The sequence below is a fragment of the Rhopalosiphum maidis genome, chromosome 4 (genome assembly GCF_003676215.2).
Source record: "Rhopalosiphum maidis isolate BTI-1 chromosome 4, ASM367621v3, whole genome shotgun sequence".
Classification (NCBI taxonomy): domain Eukaryota; kingdom Metazoa; phylum Arthropoda; class Insecta; order Hemiptera; family Aphididae; genus Rhopalosiphum; species Rhopalosiphum maidis.
This window is the reverse complement of record NC_040880.1, coordinates 18,817,724-18,843,969: the sequence shown is the minus strand read 5'-3', so window position 1 is coordinate 18,843,969 and position 26,246 is coordinate 18,817,724. Positions and strand designations below refer to the sequence as shown.

The window sequence follows — 26,246 nt, the reverse complement described above, 5'->3', positions numbered from 1 at the left end:
TCTTACACTTTTTATGCCATTTAAGGAGTGACCTATGACGTCACTAACTTATTTTTTCATAAAAAAATTAGACTTATTCACTCAAAATTGTTCACCAAAATATTTTTTTGAAAATTTTGATATATCTAATAATCAACATTTTAACGAGTCATTCTTGAATTTTTGAACTTATAGGAAAAAAATGAATAAGTTTAAAAATAATAGCTATTATGCTTTTAAAATATTTTAATATTTAATATTTTCAGATTCTAACTGGAAAGTTGAATGTATTTATTATTTAATTTATGATGATATGTGTGTTTTTTTTCATTCGATCATAATTTGGGCACTAAAAATAATATAATTTTCAACTTTGAGAGTAAATTTTGGTGGAAAATTTAATCTAGTTGGTATATTTGGAGATCAAAAGTAAAAAGGTATTTTTTAGTATTTTTCAAAATAACTCGAAAAAAAATTAGGAAAAACATGAATTTTTACGCAGTCCGTATTTAACAAAATCGATATTATATTTTTAGTGTAATTCAAAAACAAATAACCTTAGACTCCAAAGATTTATTTGTCATTCTTTATTACATGAAAAAACGTGGTAAAGACTCATTGTTCCCTCGTTCTATTAAATTAACTAACAAGGTTTCAACCTCTCTAGACTGATATATATATCTAACCGTGATTGTTTAGATTTAACATTTTTCTCATATTATATTTTTTAATACATAACACATTTTTGTTTAGTTTCAGAATATATTATTCTCGTATATCTTATAACATCTTGTTTTTTTTTATTTTTCAGGTATATCATTTGTGTATTTTTTTTTAGTTTTTTTCTATATTTATATAATTTTTTTTTATTGATTAAACCTATTGTTAAAGAACATAGGTCCGTTAAATTAATTTAAAATAAAAAATTAAGGAAAAAGTGAATTTTTATTCAAAACTAATATTTAACTAATTTTGTTTCCTGGTGTAACTCAAAACGAATAATCTTAGACGCTTAAAATGTTCACCAAATATTTAAAATGCTTAGGTATAGTTAATTTAATGTATACCTAATGCTTACAATTTAGTATGTATGATAACATTTTCAAAATATTTTGGCTCTTTTGAGAACTTTTTTTTCATATAGGTAAATATGTCGTTAAAAAAAATTATACTGGATAAAAAGATTTGTAAACTTAATCCAATATTTTTCTTTGATAGTTAATAGTGTGATCAAATAATCTAAAAATATATAAAAATGGTTTCTTAGATATTTTGAGTTCGAATTTAAACGAAGAAAGTACATTAGTTATTACATTTTATATAAAAAAAATGATATTTCCAAGTACAATATGTCTTCGGCATTAACTAATTTGACCAACCGTATCATAAGTATATTAGTAAAATAAATTACTTTAATAGTAATAAAAATTCATCATAAATTTTATGTACTCAGTGATATAGCTAGGATAACAGACTGTCTATGATTAAATTTTTAATCTATCGTGTATATAATATATAATATTCGTGTAACGATTTATCATTGAATTTAAAATGAATACATTGCAGTATTTTACTACTCAATGACGAGGTGTACTCATCACCCACTGTACAACAAAACGGTTACCTACTTTCATACTTTTTTAAATTGTGGTATAATATTGAAACTAGAGACCCAATATTACCCACATTATCAAATACTATATTTATTATATATTTTAATAACTTAGAAACTACTAGTTTGAATTTGAATTTAAATAATACATCAATATTTAAAATAATCATCTTCTTAACAATTTACAGTAATAAAAGTTGATTATCATTTGAAAAAAAAAGTTGGTATTTAATCTTTTGATCTAACCTTTAAAGTTTCAAGGATTACTCAAATAGGTAAATACTCGTTTTATTTTTGGAAAATTATTGTTATTATTACCTTGATCTTTGGCGTCTGGTATATGGTATTGACAAAATATATCGTTGAAAAATATATTATTTTTTTATTGCAATTTTATTTTTATTACCTTGAAAATAAAAATTATAGTATCCCAGAAAACAAAAAAATATGCATTTTGATAGTCTTAGTTCAGTTATATTCTACTGTGCCATTGATTAATATTTTGAAAATGTAAAAAAAATTAAACAAATAAACGTTTCCCGCGAAAAAAAATTATTATATATAGTTTTATAACAGCTATAAAATTACAAAAGTACTTTAATTGTATTAGTATTTATTAATTATTAAGATATATATATATATATATATCAGCAGGAATCCATATATTAATATTTTTCAAACACATATCGTGGTAATCGATAGATTTTCCTACATACTTAACAGTCTGATCGAAAGCAGAAAAATTTGAACATGAAACAATAAATGAAATAGTTCTACAGTGATACGTAATTTTTATATCTGCTATCTTTATCACTTTTCACGTTTTTCAGCAATACAAATTGGCTAGACTCAACACCATCGAGTGGTTTATGATAGCATTTTTTGATTTATAGTTTCAACTTTAAAAATATAAAATTCCCAGTAAAATTTGGGAAAAGCTAACGAAAACAGCAATAAATTACAATAGTAGTACTTATAGAATTACAGTTAAGCGAAGAAAATATTCTACAGGTACGTATTATACCTGACATTGTGGATGGTATTATACAATATTTTGAAAATGTAATTTTATAATTACAATTATTTTTTAATTTGTTTTTAGAATTGCTCGGAGGATTTTTTTGGAATGGTAGCAGGACGGAGAAAACTCCTTCTCACCAAGTGTCCAATTTCTGATTATGGTATGGGTTTAGGAATTATTTAATATCAAAAAAGAAAGTCAATGGTTTTTATCATAAATTATAGGCTATGAATTTTAATTAAAAGTTCTTGTGAATCACATTAGTATATACTCGTAAATATATCATAGTAATATTGATATAATAGTGTGAGAAGAATTGGTCTAATTAGAATTAAATTATATCTGATCTACTGTCAATCATTTGAATTAAAATTATCGACGGTAATTAACTTGTATTTGTAATATCTGCAATGATTTAATATAGTTTATCAAAAGCTAAAATATAATATAAAAAAAAATGAACATCTGTTAAATATAAAAACGTATCAAATGTCTTTACTAGTGTATATCGTCATTAAATAATACCGAATAATTGTGTTATTGTTATCTAATGTATATCTACTTTTAGTTTTAACCATTCGTAATAATCCTATTTAATATCATGTACCTATTATACTCGACCTTCTGTAGAATACTTACAGTTCACACTTTATTGTAGTAATTAGTATATTTATCGTAGTTTTTCCTTGAAAACATCGTAATTTTTGTATCATTTACAATTTTTAAAATTATTTTACTCTACCAAAATAATGCCTTCAAAACCATTATAAAACCATAAATCTATTAGCTAGATAAGTACACTAAAAAAGTCATTGTATTCTCTTTGTTCTCAGATTAATTTTATTTTCTTTGAAAATATTTCAATGATGTGATACATTGTCAACCATATTTATTTATACATTCTAAATTCATAACCAGTAAATATATTCTATCTATTTTACACCCAAGTAGGAAATTTGCCTTATCAAAGCGAATTTAGAACATCTTGTTAGATATATTTCTCCGTCCAAACGAAAAACTAAAATCAAGGCATTCAATACGGGCCGAAGCTACAGACCAAATTACCTTTCATAAAATATGGTAAAGGCAATGGAAACAATTCAATGTTAAAAACAATGCTTTAATCGTTAATCAAAAAATAAAGTCTCCTGATGGTTTCAACTTATCCCGATGAATCTATGATGGACAACGTTAAACAGGATCCAAACTAACTATGTAAAATCCTACTAAACATACTTGCTGCAAATTTCAAATGGGGTATCTCCTATAAATGTGCTAGCATATATGAAATAAAACAAATAACGAAGCACATAGTCTTAGAGTTTCTTCGAACCAAATGCAAAGGAAGAGTTGAAAGCATTAATAAATCCAGCGCTGAAGTAATAAATTATTGTTTATAAGATGACTGTGAGTGTGCCTGTAACCAATTTTAATTTATTAATTATATTTTAATTTATTTATAAATATACTCATAAGTATAAATTAGGAAAATGATATTACAAGTATGTATATATTTTTAATTATTATATATACCTAAATATGTAAGCTATACTATTTTGATTTAATAAATCTAATTATTTACCTAACCTGGGATTTTGCAGCATAATTATATAGAAACTCATTACACATATTGCATTTGTTTTCTATGTAGGTAATCTTTAAAATATTAAACGTGTTTTATTATGACTGTACCAACTAAGGACATTTCGTTTAAAAGACTACCGTCATGAATAACCTAAAGCTCTATTTAAAAAAATTGTATTGAAAAGCATTGACGTCAAAGCATTAAATTATTAAACCACTTTTAAATGATTCATCTTATATTTCACATACACTCAAAACATACTCAATAAACCATATGTTTAATTAAAATAATATATATTATATGTATATTTTTTAGTAATATTATTTCCAACTTTTTTTCATAAATCGTTTATTATTTAAATTATTCTTTATAAAATTTGTAATTTATTTACACGACAATAAATTAATCAAATAAAATATCCTTATGAAATAAATAACAATTCCAAATTAAATTCGTTAAGGATCCCAGGGCCGGTATTGTTGTTGGGAGAGGGCACAACTTCTTGTATCATTTTAATTTAATTTATGTAATTATATATATTTACGAATTTAATAAAGTCAAGTAAATAAACTAAAGTAAATAATAAAATAAATAAATATATAAATCAATTATAAAATAATTAAAGTCGAATTAGGTATTAATAAGAAAAAAACATTTGTTAAATTGGAAGTATATTTTAATTTAATTTTTTTAATAGTAATATAAGCATAAAAAATTAAAAAAATTTTAAAGCAACTCGTCAAAGTTTAAATATTTTTTCATGTAAACATAATGGTGACCCAGGATACATAACCACCGGGAAGCTTACTAATTTTTACAACCGGGAAAGTTTATCGTACAAGCGGGAAATTTTACCACCGTCCAAAAATATTTCAATTAATTTTTAAATAACAAAAATAAAAGAAATGTTGATTTTCAATTTTTCAATTTAACAATAATGGAAATATGGAAAATTGATATTATTATATTGTTGTTATTATGTTATAAGTCACAGTAAACAGTAATAATTGAAATAAGGGCGTGTAATTATATTTGCGATAACATAGCTTGACCAATCGGAACTTCCAATATTTTTAAATATTATGATTAAAGCTATCGATAATAATATTATAATTAACAGTCGGCCCGGTTCCATTTATGTTGTACCTATGTGTAATTGGTTCAATAGATTACAATATGAAACAGTCATTTGCCGTCTGTCGATTGAAGCAGTTTAAATCTTTATAATATAATATGTTAAGTCTGATAGTCTGAAAACTATCTGAACTTTTGGCCATTTATGTTATTATAAATCCATGATCAAGAAAACGATCATATTTATGAAAAAATATTTCCTATTATTATAATGAACTTCGATATTATTCAAAAAGATAAGAAATATTAGTCGTATAGATTGATTTATTATTACACAAATCGTTATTTTCAATACACAATGGAACTTCCAAAATATTTAGACTCATTTCAAAGGTATTTGAAATAATTTTGAAGTATTTTTTGTTTGTTGTTTCTGACATTAATTAAAATTGTTATGCTCCATTAAAAAACTAAAATAATTTAAAATAAAATAAGATAATAATAAAAAAAAAATAAAATAAGATATCTTATAAGTTAAAAATAACCGTTTTTCCTATAATTTTATTATGCGGTAATGCTCATTATATTTTCCATGTTCCCTCTACCATACGTGAAAATTAGTTCCGGCCCCCCTGCCTATCGATTTTACGATTAACCAATAACCATATTATTATGAAATGATTAATCACATTTTGATTTAATCTAAATTCTATAACTGTTATTTTAATATGATATTTTCAATCAATAATTGATATTTCACTTGTTATAAAGTAGTGGTTCAAATTGTTGAAAATATACTACTTATGATTATATTTCAATTATTAAATTACTTTGTATTTTACTAATAAGAGATGGAGAAGAAAAAATAATTTTCTTAAAGAAAACTACGGTGCCCACGCGTTATTGGAATTCCTTCTGATGACTGATGTAAATTTTTTTTTATGCTACTATCCATTTAACTTACTTTTTAAGTACTATATACATTATACTTATATCTGCATAGTAATGGCTCATATAGTTAAATATGTGACATTGAGTTTCGAAGGCTGATCATCTGGGCTTAGTATTAATTTAATCTTCTCTTTTTTTTCAATGATTGATTATATACATACCTATACTAAGTTATTAACGTTTAAATTTTAATAAGCTTGAAATCTGAATTTTTCCTTGTGTATGGTAATCATTTTATCAAATGCTATTAATTTTAATATCAATGTATTATTATTAGACTATGTTATATTTTAAAGAAAATGCAATGAATATTTAATGAGAATAAATCGCAGAATATTTTTAACATTTTATAACATAATTAAAATATTAAAATACTATAAATGTTCATTTAAGATCTGTAATAACCTTACTTTTATTAATTTATTATAATAGTTTTAACTTATACTATACAATTCGTACATTTATTTATAAATTTAATTTTCACGGTTAAAGTTAAAATAATAAAAAAAACAAAGATGCAACAGAATTTCAAGTTTATAATTTATTTATTTATCAAAAAAGCTTGGTGCATAACATTTTGCAATAATTTTTAAAACCGGTATTTTTTTAAATTTGCTATATTTAACTTCCAAATAATTTTCAAAAATTCTAAAAGCGTATTTATGTTATCGATAGTAATTTATATTTTTAAACATCCTCTTGACTTGATTGGTAAAATACATTAAAATGAGTTATATTGTGTTAAGCAAAATTGTATGTACAAAATTAACCTTGGTAGCTTATTGTAGAAAATAATACATTTTTCGATCGTAACTATTCATGTTCATACATTAATGAAATGCATCCATAGTTATTTTGATAGATTTAGTATGTATAGTGACTATTACAAAAATAATATTGAATATAACTTGTATTTACTGTTTACTTCGAGTAATTTTTTTTTTATTAACACCATATTATGCTATAAAACATAATTTTTTCAGATTAATGGTTTAATACTATCCATGTCTTACTTAATTATATTTTTAGTCGATATTCTGATTTAGCCTACTTGTTTATCATATTTTAATATCAAATTTTTGAGAATATACCAAACAACAGGGATGGTCTTGAACTGCGGCTGAAATTAAAAGTGCCCTCCTATATTTTGTTTTCTCCCGCGAGCTTATAATACGCCATACATATAATTTGATAAATTAAAATCAAATGTTCATGATATTTTCATTTTTGTAAATTGTATAATGTAATATAGGTATTAGACTACTAGCTATATAACTCGATTTCAACAGTGAAAAAACGAATAAACCTAAATACGACACTCTATAAGGTGTATCTCGGTTTTAGTGTACCTATCTCAGATCTCAGGAAAACCGGCATATAGATGACAGATGTACTTCACTTTGTGAACTAATTCGACCAAGATGTGCAATCCACCAGTGGTGGATTGGATATTGAACTAAGCGTATTTTTGAACGTGGTTCAAACTACTCCCTGAACTTTCTTGACATCTCTAAACACCAATAAATTTTTATCCGATAGTTTTCAAACACGTAAGTAACAAATATACTTTCATATATATATAAATTATATCAGTTGTCTCTTTTAATAGTGTGACCAGCAGCAGCCCTATACATAAACAAAAAAATATTCAACTTTCATGGATCGAAATGAAATTTATGTGTGGACCACTCTAGAGCAACCCATAAAAATGTTGAAAGAATACTTGAGTTCACTACCCTCGAATATCAAGGAATGTGCAATGTAATACAAAATGTTGGTTCCAATTAGTTCAATTGAATATCCAAGTCTGATCGCCATACAAATGCACGTTTATTTTTATTTTTTATATTTTATGATACACATTTATTTTGTATATAACACGGAGATATTATTGTTTTATTATAGGAAACAATTCGTTTTTTTAATCTATTATAATTTATATTAGTGTTGTTATTTTTTGTTATATGATAAAATATGTTTATCAAAATTCTAATTTAAGAGGAGAGATAACGTTACTATAATAGATATATCATAGGCTTCCAATAACCATTACAATAATAAATATCTGAATATTTCACGGCCCTAGAAAAAAAATTTTACCCCGCCAAACGACTTGTTGAGTTTCAGTAAATTAATATTTGTCAGAATGTAATGACCTGATAATAAGTTAAAGGTTATAGAATTTATTTTGACTTAATATTATATATTGACTAAATCATAGATGGTGAATGAGTAGTGTATTAGGTGCGCTTAGTTTTACAAAGATGTATTTATAAGCGTTTTTAAGTAAAAAATATAAATTGATAATGGATAGCGGTGTAGAAAATATTATTCTGGTCTAGCGAAGTTATTGCCCACACAATTTATAAAAATAAATAAGAAGGATTAGGAAGCCTGGAAAGAATACAAATTAAGATTATTGGTACAATGGTTACAGTCGTAAAGATGATTATTATTTATTTTATTGTTATAAATACTATAAATTAATGAAAAATTATCACGTATATTCATTAAACACCCAAAATAAACCGCGGTTGCTAAGTTTTTTAAAATATTTAACATTTTAATTTTCAAATCAACAATGTATTAACCAAAAAGCAAATTATATTTATCTTATATTTAAATAAAATTATCTTTTTAAAATTATTCCTTTAGGTAGTCTAAAACATCCTTACGTGTAAAATGAATTGCCTGTGCTGAGCTCCTTTTAATGTTTTTATTTTCTCACTTTTTTTTTTTATCTAGAATAAGAATAATTGTCTGATTTTAATACATATTAATCCAGTGCGATGATAGTGGCGTGAAGCTAAGTAAAAAGAAAAAAAAAATAGCGCAGTGGTTATTTGTATAAAACAAATTCCAGAGTTTTATAAACAAAATATTTTTACTAAAACGATGTTTTTGTCTAAAACTATATTATATCGCCCGAATAATAACAATTTAATTATAACTGCTTGACAATTTCTTTAGTTCTTTATTATTGGTTTTTTCAGTCAAAAAGTTTATCTGTAAGTCCTATATTATTTAAAATGTTGGTGGTAATAAATATAACATTGTCGCGTGAGTCTCTATAGTTAAATACAAGACTTAAATTTGTGTACAGAAAGACATTGATATTGAGTACGGAAATTCAAGACAATATGAAAAAATTGAAAAACATAATTGTATTTAATTATATTATGTTTATTTAATATATATATATAGTTAAATTAATAAAGGACAAAATTTAAGAAATAGTTTAAGAAAACCCGTGCGTTTGTTGCCACAATAGCATTATCAGATTAAAATCATTCTAATATGTTTAACGTTATTGCTTAATCCTGCAAACTACCATATAGACATATAGACGCTATTTTTTTTTTGTTTTGTCTGTATAGCAGTTTGACGAGTGTAGACAGAAATCTCCATCGTTATTGTTTCGTATTTTTTGTATTGTAATATTTATCGAATTTTAGTGATAGTACATTGATTTGTACTGATTTTGATCGTATAATGAAAAATGTGCTGCTATCTATGAACAATATTCGGTAATTTTTCTAAAATCATTACTAGATTAGAATAATATTTATAAAAATTAAATCTTTCCGTTTATAATGCAAGTTGCCTATACTCTCAAATTAATTCACTCTGTGGTCACTAGAATAATAAATAAATAATTTACTCGTCAAAGGGCTATCATAGTGGATACCTTCCAATACTTCTAAAGTGTTATGGTCTACGGTGTGTATTATATTATTATTATTCGGAAAAATCATTATGCTGCTCATATTTCTTTGGAGTAGTTTAGTAATGTAAAATTGAACATATTGAATAATTTAATAAGTTAAAATGTTTACCCTCATAATTTGTCTTGGTCATATTTAATTTCAGCTTCGTCAATTCGTCATAATATTATCATAATATCATGTACGTATATGGAACTAAGATCGGAGGATTGTTATATTTGTTTTTAGTATTATTATTAAATATTAGTGTGATCGTATATTGTGATTTTTCATTAATAAATTCCACTAGACACCAAGACCTATTCAGTTTTAGTCTTGGATTCGTATTTATATACATCTAGATACTCTGTCATCTTTCGATAGTCCGTTACTATATTTATTTCACAGGGTATAATATGGAGATTAAAGAATACCTATGACATTATTAAACAATAACACATTGATTATAAAATTGTGGTTTTCTGCACGTCCTGTTATGTAGTAGATGATAAAACGACAAGAGTCTGGATTTAATTTTTAAAATTTTAAAATTTAATTCAAAGTACTATTTATCATCGATTTATTATTATTATTACAATTGACAGACTTATTATTTTTATTTTAAACGAAATTGTCAACTGCAGTCTGTTGTAATGTTCAAACGATAGTTTATTATTATGGACAATGGGTATTTCGTGATATTTCAATATATGCACCCTATGTAGGTGGGTACACCGTTAATATCCACATGATGAAACATAAATTCGATAACCAAACAACTAAAACGGTTTTCGGTCTATTAGGGTGTCAGATAATAAATTAATAACAATTTGGTAATCCAACTGTACTACATCGGAGCACGTAATTTTATAAACTAAACTCCGAATAGTGAAATAATATATATAATACCCATTTGTCACGGAAACTATTTTTTTTAAACAAGAGAAACTATATTATAATAAGACTTCACTTTCGATAAGCGTTAATGTATGACATCATATTTATAGCTGACAGGTTACAGGTATGAGAAGGAAAAATTTAATAATTCAAATATCCATCCACTGTGATATCCATGAGACGTTTAAATATTGTCCGTTTTCGTTTTATGAGTGTCAATAAAGTATAATAAATTATATTAACATTTGGCTTACTTCATGTTTATTTTAATAATTTTAACAGAAAAAAATAAACAAATTTACAGGACAAAGAATATGGATTTAAATCTAGATAAAATATCTACTAATCAAAAATATCGGGGAATCATTTAACAGATAAATGACGAAAATTTATTTCATTAAAATTTCAATATGTTTGTAAGTTTTCCTTAATCATTTATTGAAATTTTTATGGAAATTAAATTTTCCACTAAGTAAATTAGGAAGTGGCAAGCCATGGCACCCCCAAAATATTAAGAAAATTTAAAAATCATTTTAATTTTTAATGGCCTATGAAAATCGCTAGAAAAATCTTAAATTGTTTTTTACAAAAATTAATCCACCCTCCCCCCTGGAAAAAAATTCTGGCTACGCCACTGAAATTAAGATTAAATTAACAATTACTAAGTATTAAAATATTTACATTAATATATTTTATTAACATTAATGCTATAATTATGTTTTAAAAATCGTAACGAATAATAAAGACCTATAATTTGATTAGCGAAAATTGATAAAGTTATAACAATATTATTATAAGATTATATATTATGGTAACTGCTGAACTACGGCTATCAACGTTAATAAATCATTAACTACCTATCAATTATTTCTAATTGTAAACACTAATCAAAACTAATCATCTAATTCATAATGTGTAATAAGTATAAATAAGTAAATTAATTTTTTATAAATTTATTAAAATATTTGATAAATTTCATTTTTAAAAACTTATTATTAATTACATATAAAAATATATTATAACAGGTACGTAAAACAAACAATTTCACCTAAACATTAACAAATTGAATTAAATTTAAATTTTTAAGTTTATATTTTTTATTTAATGATTTGGTGTGAATTTCCCCTTAGCCGAAACAGACTAAATGACTAAATGACGAGCCGGGACATCGGGATACGTCTTTAAAACCGGGATGAATGGCAAGTCTATTAATACGTAAATAAATAGCCACTTAACCTTCGCTTATCACGTGGTTTATCGATAAGTATCGGTATCACAACACATGCAATACCTGTTGGAAATAAATGTGCCGAAAAGAGTACTGAGATAAAGTTATAATTGCAATTAATTTGTCTCGTTTCTTAATAATTCCGACACAGGATATAGATACGGTTTGTTTTGTATAAAACTAGAAAGAAATAATAAACTAAGGAATTCAAACAACGATAAAAGCTCCGCTAGTTGATATTTAAAAACCTAAAATAAAGTCCAGCCCATCGACGTTTAACCGATTTTTATTAAATTTTTCAGTAGTATTAATATGGTAAACTACCACTATCGTTTATGGTTATCTTATTTTATCCTATTTTATTTTAATAAACAAGTTCCTGTGCAAGTTGTATACCACAGGAATAATATTATACCTATTGGCTATTTCATATAATAAATGTATATAATAATATAATGGATTCATATAGGTTCATATATTATGTATTTTCATAGGTATTTATTTAAAAAATAATTATTTTAAGGCTGTTAAAATGCTCAAAATTACTGCTTCAAAACCACTATTATGAATACTACGATTTATTATTGCTTTCGAATCGAATGTATTAATACAATGCTGACTTGGGCCGAGCCATCGAGGTGAGCAAAGCAAAAATCAACACTCAGAAACCCAATTTCCAGTCTTTGATTCTGTCTGTACAGTACATTTCTCATACATGTATAATTTTTAATTACACTTTTTAAACCTGTTGGTCAACATATGAATAATTTAATACAAATGGTAAAAGTCTTTTTTCAAGGTATATAATATTAGTATTATGTAAACTAATACAATCTATCACATATACATTTGTTTATATTATAAGCACCGTATAAATAATTAACAAACTGCAATAATAACATATTTTTCTGTTAATTTGTATTTAATATAAGTTAATCCTGCTCGGCATTGCCCAAGTCAAATTAAATAATACCAGAAGGTTTACTCTGCCTTACACTCAGTTAAATATATTAACTATATATAGTTTTAAATGGTTTTGATAATAAATTAGTATTTTATTTTATTTAACCAATGGCAACCCTACACAAACAAAAAAATATGTTGTGAGCCAACAAATCTCTTTGCGAGTCCCTCTTAAAATCACAAAATTAAAAAATTGGCTAGGTTTGCTAGGATTGCTTACACAACATACACGCAAACATTATATACTTTTTATTGTATTGATAGGTACAATTCAATAAAAATTTCAACTATTATACATTGACTACCATAGTAGTATATAATATATGGTATTTATAAATACAACGTTTCTATTGTAAAATATATACATTTTCAGATATTTCGTTATATTTTTTAAATATTAATTTGTTATTTATTTGACCTGTAATATGTAATGAAATACTAATAGGCGTTAATTGAGTTACAAGAGGAAATACTGGATATGTGTAATTTTTTTTTAATGGTTAAACTCTTTTGATGTTATCAGTTTTGTGCAGTCCAGTGGTTCAGTGTGAAAATGACAATGGCGTTGAAGAAAAGTGCTAGAGTATTGTGGAGTCCTTGTGTTGAAAATCACCAGTTATTAGGTATAGATAATAATATAGGAGTAATATGAAATTAAAAATTTTGTAACGAATTTCAGCATTTCATATTTACTTAAACACCAAGTCTATTTTTTGATTTATTCAAAGAAATAAAAGTAAATTATAACACGTTACCTACACATTTTCAGATATGAGGTTATAAGTGTATCATCACATAAATAATTCAATAAAAAATTCGTTTTAAAGCGTATTTCGTTGTTTATTGATAACATATTCAATATTTTAAATGTACGCAAATGTAGACAAATTAATTTAAGCTTGATTTATTAAAGTAAAGAGTTTATTCAAATATAAAACATCAAAGTTTCAAAATAGAAATAACTTGTTTTATTTAGGTCACATGAATAATATTTTAATCCATTTATCTAAATATCTAATATGAAATAGGGAAATATAACATTTTTATTGTCTTAATTTAGTGGTTGTAAGGTAAATTTCTTCATTATCATAGTAAACAAAAACCAATTCAGTAAGTGTAGTTGTGTATAGAAAAAATACAAGTATGTGTTAGAAATATTTTTAAATTAATTAAAAACTGATGCATCTTATAAATACTAAACAATAAACACTATTGTGTTCCACCTTGAGCTATTTCCTACCGCCAAAGTGAATGCAATTCATATATTTATCATAAAATAAAAACAAATTGAATACGCAGATGTACATTTTATAAGACAAAGTACAATAATTAATATAAGCTATATAATTATTATTACAAAATATGAACTTCCAAAAATGTTTATCAGTATATAATTAAAAATCTACTAATTTTCCAAAAAAACTAGGCTAAGGCTGATTTAATAGCATTTTACTTATATGTAAAAATAATTATAAATCCAAAAATAAGTTTCAATACTCGTGGACACAAGATCTATTTCTCAAAATATAACAAATTACATAATATGTTATTATGCATATTTTAATTTATTATTATTATATAATAAAGGGGCATGAAGTATTTGTGTGTGGCAGTCAATATAGATTATAAAAATATATATTTTCTTTTATCAAACAACAGTTTAGACAAGCGGAGTAGTGGACAAAAATTTTACGGGGTAACCCTGTACCATTCCGACCGCGCAACTAAATTTTAAATACGTATAACTCATAACTACTCGACCTAAATTCGAATTTTATTTACCAAAATACTCAGAAAATTATTCTGCTTTGGAATATGAAATTAAAAATCTATGTTGTCTTTAAAAAAACTAAAAAACTTAAAAATTTATTAGGATAAAAAATATTTAAAAATATAATTTTTTAATAAAAATGTTGTTTTTTTAACAATTTGAAACTATGTAAAAAAATATTTTCAAAAATATTAATACTTTTTGAAATAATGAGTGTTGTTTGAAAAAAAAATCACCCTTTATACATAAATATGAGATGTGGTAATAAAACAAATAAAAGGATTTTTTATAATTTTTAATATCATGTTTTATTGAAAATTTAAAGTTTAAATAATTATTTATTCTCAAGGTCATAATAATAAGTTATTGACCCACTTGGAAAATGGGTTTGTTTTTATTTTATTTATTTATTTTTTTTTTTATTATTACATAATAATAACGTAAAACAGGATTTTATTGAATATAATATTTAATAAAATTACTTACTAATGTAAAATTTAAATTTTCATTATATTTATAAGTTTTCAAAAAACAAAGAAAATATTTGAACAGATATTTTATTAAATTTTATAAAAACCTAATGTCGAATATCTGTAAACATTTTATTTGTATAATTTAAAACCCATATGTTTAATTTCATTCTAATTTATTTTAAGAAAATAGTAATAACTTTTTATAATATGCATAAAAAAATGCATAACTACATTGTGTACGTAAGTAATATACTTATAAGTGCGTACTTACAAGGTATAAACATTATAATATGACCTTTTAAAAAACTTAATGGATATAAAAGTATTTGCGCGTTTGCGATCGTCTGTATGCAATATTGTACCAACATTCAACTTTGCAGCTATTATAATAAACTCGCATCCATCGTATTTTATTTAATGGTAAATCCGACGTTAATCGGTAATCAATACAAATCCACTGCATAATATCGGCATTTGCCACATTGTGTGAGTACTCTATCACTACGTCAGGCGTATCGTCCGTGTTTATTTGAAATGCCGTTTAAGAAATGAATCAACAACCCGGTCAACTCGCCGACGGTTGAAATATATTTCTCAAATTTCGTTCTACTCTGTGTAACTCTATATAGGTACCGATAACACCTGACTACTATATAAATAATATGATATTATAATAGCAAATACTGCAACTTGCAAGTTACCACACACAGTGCAGTTACGTTATGTCCTGCAAACACCTTGTGTTCTTCCGCGGGATTCGTATACTCTTATTATTATTCGCATCTAAACGATTTAATAGGTCGTGCCTACAGCTGTAGTTATTCAATTGATTCGTATATAATGAACGAGTGTGATTTCGTCCGTATTTGTCGATGCTCGCGAAAACCACTCGACGGACGGCAATACGGCATCATAATATTATTACGATGACTTAAACGAGACTTAACAGTATACATACAGATTGTTTGCATACAGGGTGATTCGCGGAGGCCGCTCCATTTATTCAAACTATGATTTTTGAAGTTTTCAAGTATACCTACTCAAAGAAGCCATATTTTTGAATACTTAAATTTCTTATAACATTTCAGGAGTGTCTTATGAGCAATGTCAACTTATTTTTTTCAAATGAAAATCCATCTATTACAGTATAGATTGTGAAAAATGTAATGTATCTAAATCATTATTAAAACGATTAATTATTGAGTTAGTAAAATTTATGTACTAAGGATAATATAGTCCTTAGAATAACGGTTTTACAAAAATATAAAATAGATGACATGTTTAGTTTAGCATATAATATACCAGAAAAATGATAAAATGTGAATATATTGGTATCTACAGCAATTGTTATGTCATTAAAGTCCCCATATCTTTAGGCCTATTATCATGCACATCCTTAATACGTAACGTTTAATTACTCGGAGATTACTTGTTTAAATTTAAATTTACACCTCAAAATTACCAATATATCACCACTGGACACTCCTTTGATAATATAAAAAAAATCGAAATAATTGAAAATATAATATTTTAGTAGGTATGCTTAATTATTCCAAAATGTCAGAATTTAAATGTACCTAGTAAAAAAACAAGGAAGTGAGCATGTTTGGTGAATCACCCTGTATATCATGACACGCGTACTCTCTATACTATTATGTTGTACATCACGCGCATTCGACCTTTCTGCAGACCTAAAGAGTCTGTAACAACTGAATAAACATCAACGAGGTCATCATTTTCTCCGTTTCCGAACAGAAAATATTTCCCATGCTCTCACCACTCCCCACGGGATCACCGGATGCGTCTTAACCATAGACATGCGCGCGCTGCTACAGCATCAGCAGATACTTGATCCTCGTAAAATCGAATCTGCTATCCCGGTCAGACGTATAAATTATTGTTTTATACATATTTAATATATGTATAGCCGTATAGGTGTACGTTGCGGACGACGACGATTTCGTAACGAGTCATCGCGCTACGGAATACTCTCGGCCGTCGTTAACGTGTGCAAGGGAAATGCAAGAGACCGCGGACGACCAAAGTGGATTCAAGGAGATTGCGTCCGAGAAAGAAACGAACATAACATAATACAATGCGTATATACCTGTAATATGACTTCGTATACGCGCGAAGAGAGGGCAAGAAGTCACATATCATTATAGTATAGGTAGGTATATTGCAGTAAGTATTAATGTATTATTATTATGATTATGGTGTTGCTCAACAAGCCACCGCCGCTGCCGAGGTCCTTGGTAATTTATATAACGCTGACAAGTGAGACCGGCCGGTCATTGATATATACAGCCGCAGCGCTGAAAGGATAATACCCGTTTCTATTATCCACGTTGCGAGGTGATATCGCAAGGCACCACCGTACACGCAAAGGAGCAGCACACATGACCATCGGTGTTTTCGATTTCATCGTTAAACGTTTTAGAAAACGTAAGTACGACACCGTTGTATATTCAAAAATAAAATAAAAATAATCATGATTTTCAAATAAATCGAAAATCGATATTCCAAACCTGTTGGTTGTACACTACAGCAGCCCAGTCCGTATTATCACAAAAAATTATATTCATCTAATTTGGTTCATATAATCAACTCACTGCTCTGTGTTCTGTAAAACCGTGGAGACACGAAGACTATTTTGATCGCCTTGTCTGTACACAAGTTCTATACATTTCTATGAAGTCTTATTCTCTCCTCATTCTTTTGACTTTTATCAACCTAGTTTGAATTATTTTTTAAATTTATCTGTTATTACATCGATCATCTGACGTTTTTTATTTTCTTATTTCATCAACACACTTGAAAATTAAGAAAAAAATGGAGAGCGTTTCATATACATATTATTATGTTTAATTTTCAGTTCTAGAGTTATTATTTTTTATATCAATCAAAATGAATTACATCTATTTCACGTGTATAATATACGTAATGATAGAGATCACAGCCAAACTTTAAAGTTAACTAAAAATACTAATATAATCTATTGTACGCATATTATAATACCACGATGATAATCTTTAACAGAACAAGAAATACAATATAAATTAATCGTACATATTTAATTTATCATTCTTGCTAATAGTAGTTGAAAATATATAATTATTAATTGCGACATTTTCGATGAAATCAAGGTTTAAAAATTTATAATTTGTATATATGGAATTGTTGCTTAAGTTTTATTTGAAATAAGATAACTGACGATTTTGGAAATATCACCAAAGATTGAAGGAAACATTTTTTTTTATCATTAATCCCTTTTTAGTTTTAAGATACGTTATAAAATATGAGTAGATATGTTCTATACTAGAATATACAATGAATGCTTTTTTGAAAAAAAAAACGCATTCAGCATTTTGTATTTTAGTACATATCGTTTATTTTATACGCAATAAAAATAACATATTTTTTAATTAATAACTTTAGTTAATAATGGGAGGACCAATGTTCCTGTCAATAGTCAGCATAGCGCTAATCGTTCTACAAACTCAACACACGACAGCAAAAAGACTACGTGAGTAAATGTATTTTTAATTTTATAAATAAATAATATTAATAATAATAATAAAAGACAATAACCGACGTATGAAATCTTATGTAAGATTTAAATCAATAAAACTTTAGTTATATATTATTCATTTTATACTTTTATTTGTATTATAATTTATGTTTCAAATATACTATACTCATAAGTACCTTTATTTTTCAGCCAACTTCGTGCACGTGTGTAAAAGAAGTGATCCTCAGATAGAAAAATGCTTGCTACAAACTATCGAATCCTTAAGACCCGAGTTACCTAATGGTAGTTTATATAATATCTATTATGTTTATAAAATAAGATTTCGATTTATTTATTTTATTTAAGATGTTACAAATTAAATTGTTTTTTTTATTTTTACATAGGTATACCTAAAATGCAAATCCCTGCTTTGGAACCAATGGTCATACCCATGTTGGCAGTAAATAGAAATGAAGATGCCCTTAAAGTTAAAGCAACTATTAAAGATATACAAGCATGGGGTGGTTCTAAATTTGTAATCAACAATCTTAAGTAAGTAGTTAGTTATAATTTTATTGTACAGTTTGGTACCTACTTATTTTTTTTAAATTACATTTTTATGAAAACATTGGAAAGGCCAACATACGAGTATTTATTATTTACCAAATGACATAATATCATTAGTATTTTGCTTTTTAAAAGCAATAATATATTTTAATCTAATTGTATTAAAATATAATAATTATACCCCTATATGCATTTAACAATATAAAAAATTTGATTCTAATTTCACTTTGTAAACCTATTTAACAAACATTTAATGTTTTCTGGGATTTAAATAAATTTTTATTATTGATTTAAGATAGTAAAAATTGATTTAAAAATTATATGCTGAATATTTCTATTATTTCTTAATATGTATTTAATATGCATAAATATAAACATTTCACATATTGTCAGTATGACATGTTTACAACTCAAAATCAATACAGACGAATAAATATACGTGTCATTGCTTTTAAATTGTCAAATATTAAAAAATTAAAATAAAACTTTAATATTTAATTTTAACATACACAGTTATTATTCATTATTTTATAACATTTAGGTATACTGTCAAATTATTAAATTTCTACAGCATAAGTGCTTAGAATTTTTTCAATTTAAGAGATCCTATTTAAAAATGTAGTGTTTTTAGAACGCTAAGTTATTACTTTATTGGTATATCGATAAACAAACAAAATAAAATTACAAAATAAAAATTATAAAAATACTATTAGGTATACATGGATATCTATGAGTTGAAATTAAAACTTTAAGTAATCCGAATATAACTTGGACTTTTTAAATTCAATTAATTTAAATTAATTGCTATTTGAATTTATAGTTTAAAATATTAGTATGTACAAAACTGATGTGTAATTCATTAAATTATTATAAAAATGAGTGTATTTAAATGTGTAATATAAGTTAGAATTTAATTTAATCCTAAATTATAAAATACACTTTTAATTAAATTAAACATTATGATTTGAAATATACATAATACACGTGTCTTTTAAATAATAGCTATAAAAAGTAAAAACGCGTGATTCAGTGAAAGTGGTAACAAAATTATTCAGTATTCACAGTGTGTCGCGTTTTACAATATTGACAGTTGACCATAACAATAACAACATCCGAATGAATTATTTGTCGAAATATTCCATACATAATCGATAGGTTTTCTATAAAAAAAAAAAATATTTCCTATCTTAATAATTTCTTTCTTTATTAATTGCACAACACAAAATTGCGGTGATGCAAAAACTGGACCAAATAACAAGACATAATACTATTATCGTTACGCAATAACTTTAATTATATCTTGGTGGATGTAGACGTTTATTATTTCCAAAGAACTTGACACCAATGACAACATGATACCAAGAATTTTTTAATGAAAACATTTTAATTAGTGACGTTATATATATTGTTTCAGGGTAAATCTTGAAAAGTTGAATGGCGAAGGAACAATTGTTCTCCCGAATTTATTCGTTAACTGTACGTACGACATCGACGGTCGTCTAATGGTTGTTCCACTCCAAGGTCAAGGAATATTTAGAGGGAATATAAGTAAGTCGCAAAAGACATGAAACCGTGTTATCAACTTAGTAGATGTATATTTAGTATTACACCGTGTTCGTAATTTCATATAGCGTAAAGAAACTAATGAATAATTGTTATTATAACAAGTATGTTGAACGGTATATAATTATTAATAAAATTAAAATAATAATTATAAATAAAAAATTATTTAGTGAACCTAAATAAATTATACTCGTCTATGTGAACCACAATTTATTTAGGTAATATATTGTTATCATACAATCAATATTAATTGATATTTTATTCACAGCTAACACAAAAGCTGACGTCAAAGCAAGTCTTGAAGTATTAAAAGACAAAAAGAATCGTGAATACTTCCAAGTTAAGGATATTCGAATCAAACTTAAAGTTGGAGACGCAAATGGAAAAATAATACCCCAAAACATCAACAAAAATAATGATGTCCTAAGTATGCTCTTTACTATAGACTATAAATATATTTTATTCAACAATTTAACTTGATTGTATTTTTGTTTTTAATTCATAAATTGAAAAACATTTTTAATTCTTAAATCAATATTAATAAATACATCGTACATAAGTCACGATGATTTATCGTAAAAGTTTATTTTCATAAAAAAAAGTTGATTAAATTTTTTATTATAAATTACTTATATGTACCTATTTGAATGTTTTAGCGGAAACGGCATCGGCGTTTTATCACCAAAACCGTCGAGTTGTATTGGATATTATCACTCCAATCGCAGAAGAGATTACTGTCGAATTCGCGTTGCAAATTGCCAATAATATATTGAAAACTATACTTTACGATGAAATTCTACCCAAAGAACTGCCTTGATGCGTGTATTATACTACGATCGAATTTAATTTTTAAATTTAATATTTTTCGTAATTTATATTCAATCATTTATTAATCATTTTCATATATTTCAGTGTACTATATTCATAAGTCATCCATTATTAAATATAATCTTTATGATCACAAATATTTGTTAACTATTTTATATTATAACTTTTTTATTTAGTTTGAAAATCTCATTATTGATGGTGAATACTGTTATAATAAATAGCAATACTGATACTGAATATTGAATACTAACTGGTAACTAATAAATAATTTATTTATAAAATTACAATGTGATATATAATTATATAGATCAAAAGAAAAAAAATATTGTTAACAGTGAAATACGTTTCTAGACTCTAGACTTATGATTCGTTAAGAGATATATCCCGAATATATTGAAATTTACGAAATATGATTATAAGTAAGGCTAAATATTAAACACTAATAGGTACTATAAGTTAGATCTATGTACAGTTACTTACCAGTAACCAATTTGACTCCATCTATCATAATTATAACTTCGGTGAAATGAGAAGAGAAATAAACTCATGATGTCAGATGCATAATATTATAGTCCATGGGTATGTTTATAAGTATTATTAAGTTTTATTTTTTTTCTTAATAGATTAAAAAATGTATAAAAAACATTCGATTAAATTTTCAAAACTTAGTATTAAATATAAAAAGGTTTTCCGCACTTTAAACTACAAAATAATTTGCTATTTTTTGCGGTTTTTATATATTGAATTACAATTTTAACTTAAAATGTTTGTAAAAAAATATTGTGTTTATAGGTTCTCGATATTTTTTAATTTGGTAAAAAAATCTTATAAAGAGATTTATTATAAAATGTTGAAGTATTTCTGCTTAGCAAGTAATTATTTTAAATCGTCATTTATAAAAAAAAAACTAAATTTGTATAAAAATATTTTTGGTTAGGTAAATAATAAAATATACAAAACCGTTCACTGTTAACAACAATAAAAACAAAAGTGCATTTTCTTATGAAAAAATGTATATACAAAGCAACTTAAATAATACATAAGCATCGAGATTGTTAAAATAAATTTATATATTATTGTAAATACATTTTACTGATAAAAAATAATGATTATTTTCATATTCTAGTAGGTAGATACATCCATTATAATAATTGTAAATTTATATATTTATAAATCACAATAATTTATCATAGCATTCCATAACATTCTTTTATTATATCACTTCCCTTTTCTCCAATCATTATTGAAGCTGCGTTTGTGTTTGCAGAAACAATTTTCGGCATAACTGAACTATCAATTACCCGCATCCCAGTTATTCCTTTCACTCTTAATTTAGGATCAACAACAGAACAGGAATCGTCTTCTGAACCCATTCTACAGGTACCGACAACGTGATAAAAAGGGGCTGCCAAGTTCTGAATGACACAAATCCAATAATCTCTAGTGTCCCAAATATGATCAGCACAATTCGATAATTTCAACTCCTCTAATACAAGCCCAGCATCTATCATACTTTTAGTTTTAGATAACGTTACAATAAATTCAATACCCTTTAACAGGGTTTCTATTTCTTCATCACAAGATAAATAATTTAAAAATATTTTAGGTTTGTCCAATGGATTGATCGAGTTCAACATAACTCTGCCAGTACTTAATGGCTGTAAAATAATTGGTGTCATAACTATAAGGTCACTTAACAAGTTTAATTCATCGTATACATTTGTTACTTCTTTAGCGTATCCAAACATGTTTGTAAATACATTTATTTTGTTTGGAAAAGTATTTGTTGTGTTAAACGGAATTCTGAAATTTATAATTTGTACATCAGGATAATCTAAATCGTCATTTGATTTATAAAATGTCATAAGATTAGTTAAACCAAGTGTTGCTATATTTTTTGAATACAGGCTAATTTCTTTTTTCACCAAATCACCACTTTCATTTATTATATCCTCCATTGGTCTACATTTACGATCTGTAAATACTAGTGCTGGAAGTGACATATGATCCTGCAAGTTAAAACCTACCGGTAGGTCCTTAATGGTAGGGATACCGTGATCATTTAAATGTTCTTTTGGTCCGATTCCAGAAAGCATAAGAAGCTGTGGACTTTTTATAGGTCCAGCACATATTACCACTTCTTTTGTACAATATACTGATTTAAATTCATCTGATGAACATTTGAATTCTACCCCCACTGCTACGTCATCTTTAATTAAAACCTTGGTAACAATAGTATATTTTGCTACATACAAATTTGGACGACTACTTGATGGTATTAAAAACGCTTTCAATGTACTACATCGACGGCCATTACGAGTGGTTGAATCAAAATTGCCATAACCGACAGCAGGTTTTATTATATTCAAATCGTCCAATTTAATTACATTAATTAATTCCTGTGAATCAGTAATTATCTTGTAAGCTGGATCAAATGTTTCAAATGGTGTCACAGTCAATGGTCCACCTTGTGAATGAATTTTCGGATTATATCTAGACTGTATCTACAAAATCTTCTGATTTTTTAAAATATAGTAAAACATCTTCATAGCCCCATCCATGACAACCATAGTTATTTTTCCATTGACTAAAATCATTTATAGTACCACGCAAGTACACCATTGCATTAATTGAAGAAGATCCACCTAACATAAAACCCCTAGATATAATGCACCTCTCTTGTTCCATTCCTTTAAAAAGTGAAGGGTTCTTTTCCGACAAAAATGACCAATCACATTGCGTCCTTAGATTATGAGTCCATAAAAGAGGATTTTCGGTTAGTTCTGGTGGATCACCTCCAGCTTCCAGTAGTAAGACATTCCATTCGGGTATTTCACTTAAACGAGCAGCTACTGTTGCTCCAGCACTTCCTCCTCCGACCACTATAAAGTCGAATGTTACTTGCAGTGGGGTCTTCGTATAATGCAGATGCGTAATCGGTTGGATAAATTATTGTATGATATCCTTGTATTATCTAGATACAAGACATATGTTTATATAAATTTTAAAAATTAGCTTTAATAATGTTGTAATTACATAGAAATTTATATTTTATGCATTATACTTATTAGTCATTTCAATAATAAAAGTATTTTTTTATTATTACTGATGGTATTTAAAATTTAAATTGATCAAATAACAGTATTTCGATTGCTCATAATAGAAAATTATAGATATTATGTTCATAATTATTGTTATCGATTCAAAAAAATAGTTGGATTAGTAAAATATCATCTTAGCTAGACAGCTACTACTTATTTAAAATTGTCAACAATATATACGTTTAGATAAGTAAATATATTTTTAATAGCAAAAGATTTGAACATAATTATGCGACCACTATAATTATATAATATAGTTCCTTTGTTTTATTATTATTGTCAGATCCTAACACCAAATATTTTTGTAGTACATTGTTATATTGTCTACGTAAATAATAAGTATAAAAAATCTACTATTAAAAAAGAAGAAATAGTTTACGTTAAAGACTCTTATACAAACATTACAAACATAATAAAGATATTATACATATACATTATTATAAATATTATTTTTATTTTTACAAAACATTAATATTTTACATAGACACATACCATTAAAAATATGGTGACTTCAATCATTTTAACATTCATGATAACAATTTCAAAAACAAATGTAATTAAAAATTTCTATCACGTAAGTTATATTTTCAAAAAAATTGTTTATATTAATAGAAAAAAAATCGTCTTCCATATGGGTATAAGATAACATAAATAGATTGAAGTTACGAATGAAATTGAAATATGGTTTAAACTATCATTTATTGTTCTATTAATATTATATAATACGCAAACTTATATTTTATTCGTCATAACTCATAATTATTTTACATATCAATATATGTTTAACAGTTAAATAAGATTTTCTGTTTGTATTTGCTTATTTATGTGTGATATATAATAAATTCAGATTATGTAATATAAATGCTTTTTTTAGTTATAGCTTTTTTAGGAACAGTAAATAAAAAAAAAAAACTCTAAAAATGTTGTGTTGTAGCCTCTGAGTACATGTTAAATTTGTTAAAAACTCTCAATCTGAAATCAGATTTATTTTTATGATAATCGTAAATAATTTATATAGGTACTAATTAGTAATTACAATGTTGAACTCGATTTATATCTGAATAATTACTAATTTTATCTTAATATTTAAAAAAAAATTGTATAAATAAATTTCTACATTAAATATATCTTTGAATCCTAATTTAAACTATTTTTTTTAATATCGCTTTAAAATATGATAAAAATTGCTCCATTCCGTCTAATTATTTTATTAAACTAATCATTTTTCAGTAAAACTATAAAAACCTGTCAATTTGTATAAATTCAATATAGGTCATAGTTTTTAATAATCAATACTTTAATTTATATTAATATAACATGTTTTATGATATTGGTAAGTATTTCAAAGACAGTAAATATAGCTGTTGAAGTTAAACTATTTTTGGTAGATTACGCCAAATTTAAATTACATATAATTA

At 25.5% G+C, this 26,246-nt stretch overlaps 2 protein-coding genes across 2 annotated transcripts; one reads left to right on the top strand and one right to left on the bottom strand.

Annotated features, from left to right (window-relative positions):
* Window positions 1-17,544: 17,544 nt before the first annotated feature.
* On the top strand, window positions 17,545-21,866 carry LOC113548312 (circadian clock-controlled protein-like). The gene is made up of 7 exons (XM_026949123.1): window positions 17,545-17,703; window positions 18,697-18,784; window positions 18,980-19,072; window positions 19,174-19,321; window positions 20,751-20,884; window positions 21,168-21,326; window positions 21,556-21,866. Exons 2-7 carry the CDS (start codon window positions 18,703-18,705, stop codon window positions 21,714-21,716), a joined length of 777 nt encoding a protein of 258 aa, XP_026804924.1. The 5' UTR covers window positions 17,545-17,703; window positions 18,697-18,702; the 3' UTR covers window positions 21,717-21,866.
* Window positions 21,867-22,914: 1,048 nt separating this feature from the next.
* Window positions 22,915-25,359, bottom strand: LOC113560656 (glucose dehydrogenase [FAD, quinone]-like). Its single transcript, XM_026966666.1, is given in 4 exon segments — window positions 22,915-24,225; window positions 24,227-24,631; window positions 24,633-24,701; window positions 25,321-25,359. Coding segments are annotated over 4 exon segments (1,824 nt in total).
* Window positions 25,360-26,246: the final 887 nt, after the last annotated feature.

Excerpts from the sequence above, each read along its gene's own strand:
- LOC113548312 (XM_026949123.1), top strand. The coding sequence starts at position 18,703 with ATGGGAGGACCAATGTTCCTGTCAATAGTCAGCATAGCGCTAATCGTT. Across the intron at positions 18,785-18,979 it reads CACGACAGCAAAAAGACTAC|CCAACTTCGTGCACGTGTGT; the intron begins GTGAGTAAATGT and ends TTTATTTTTCAG. Across the intron at positions 21,327-21,555 it reads CAAAAATAATGATGTCCTAA|CGGAAACGGCATCGGCGTTT; the intron begins GTATGCTCTTTA and ends TGAATGTTTTAG.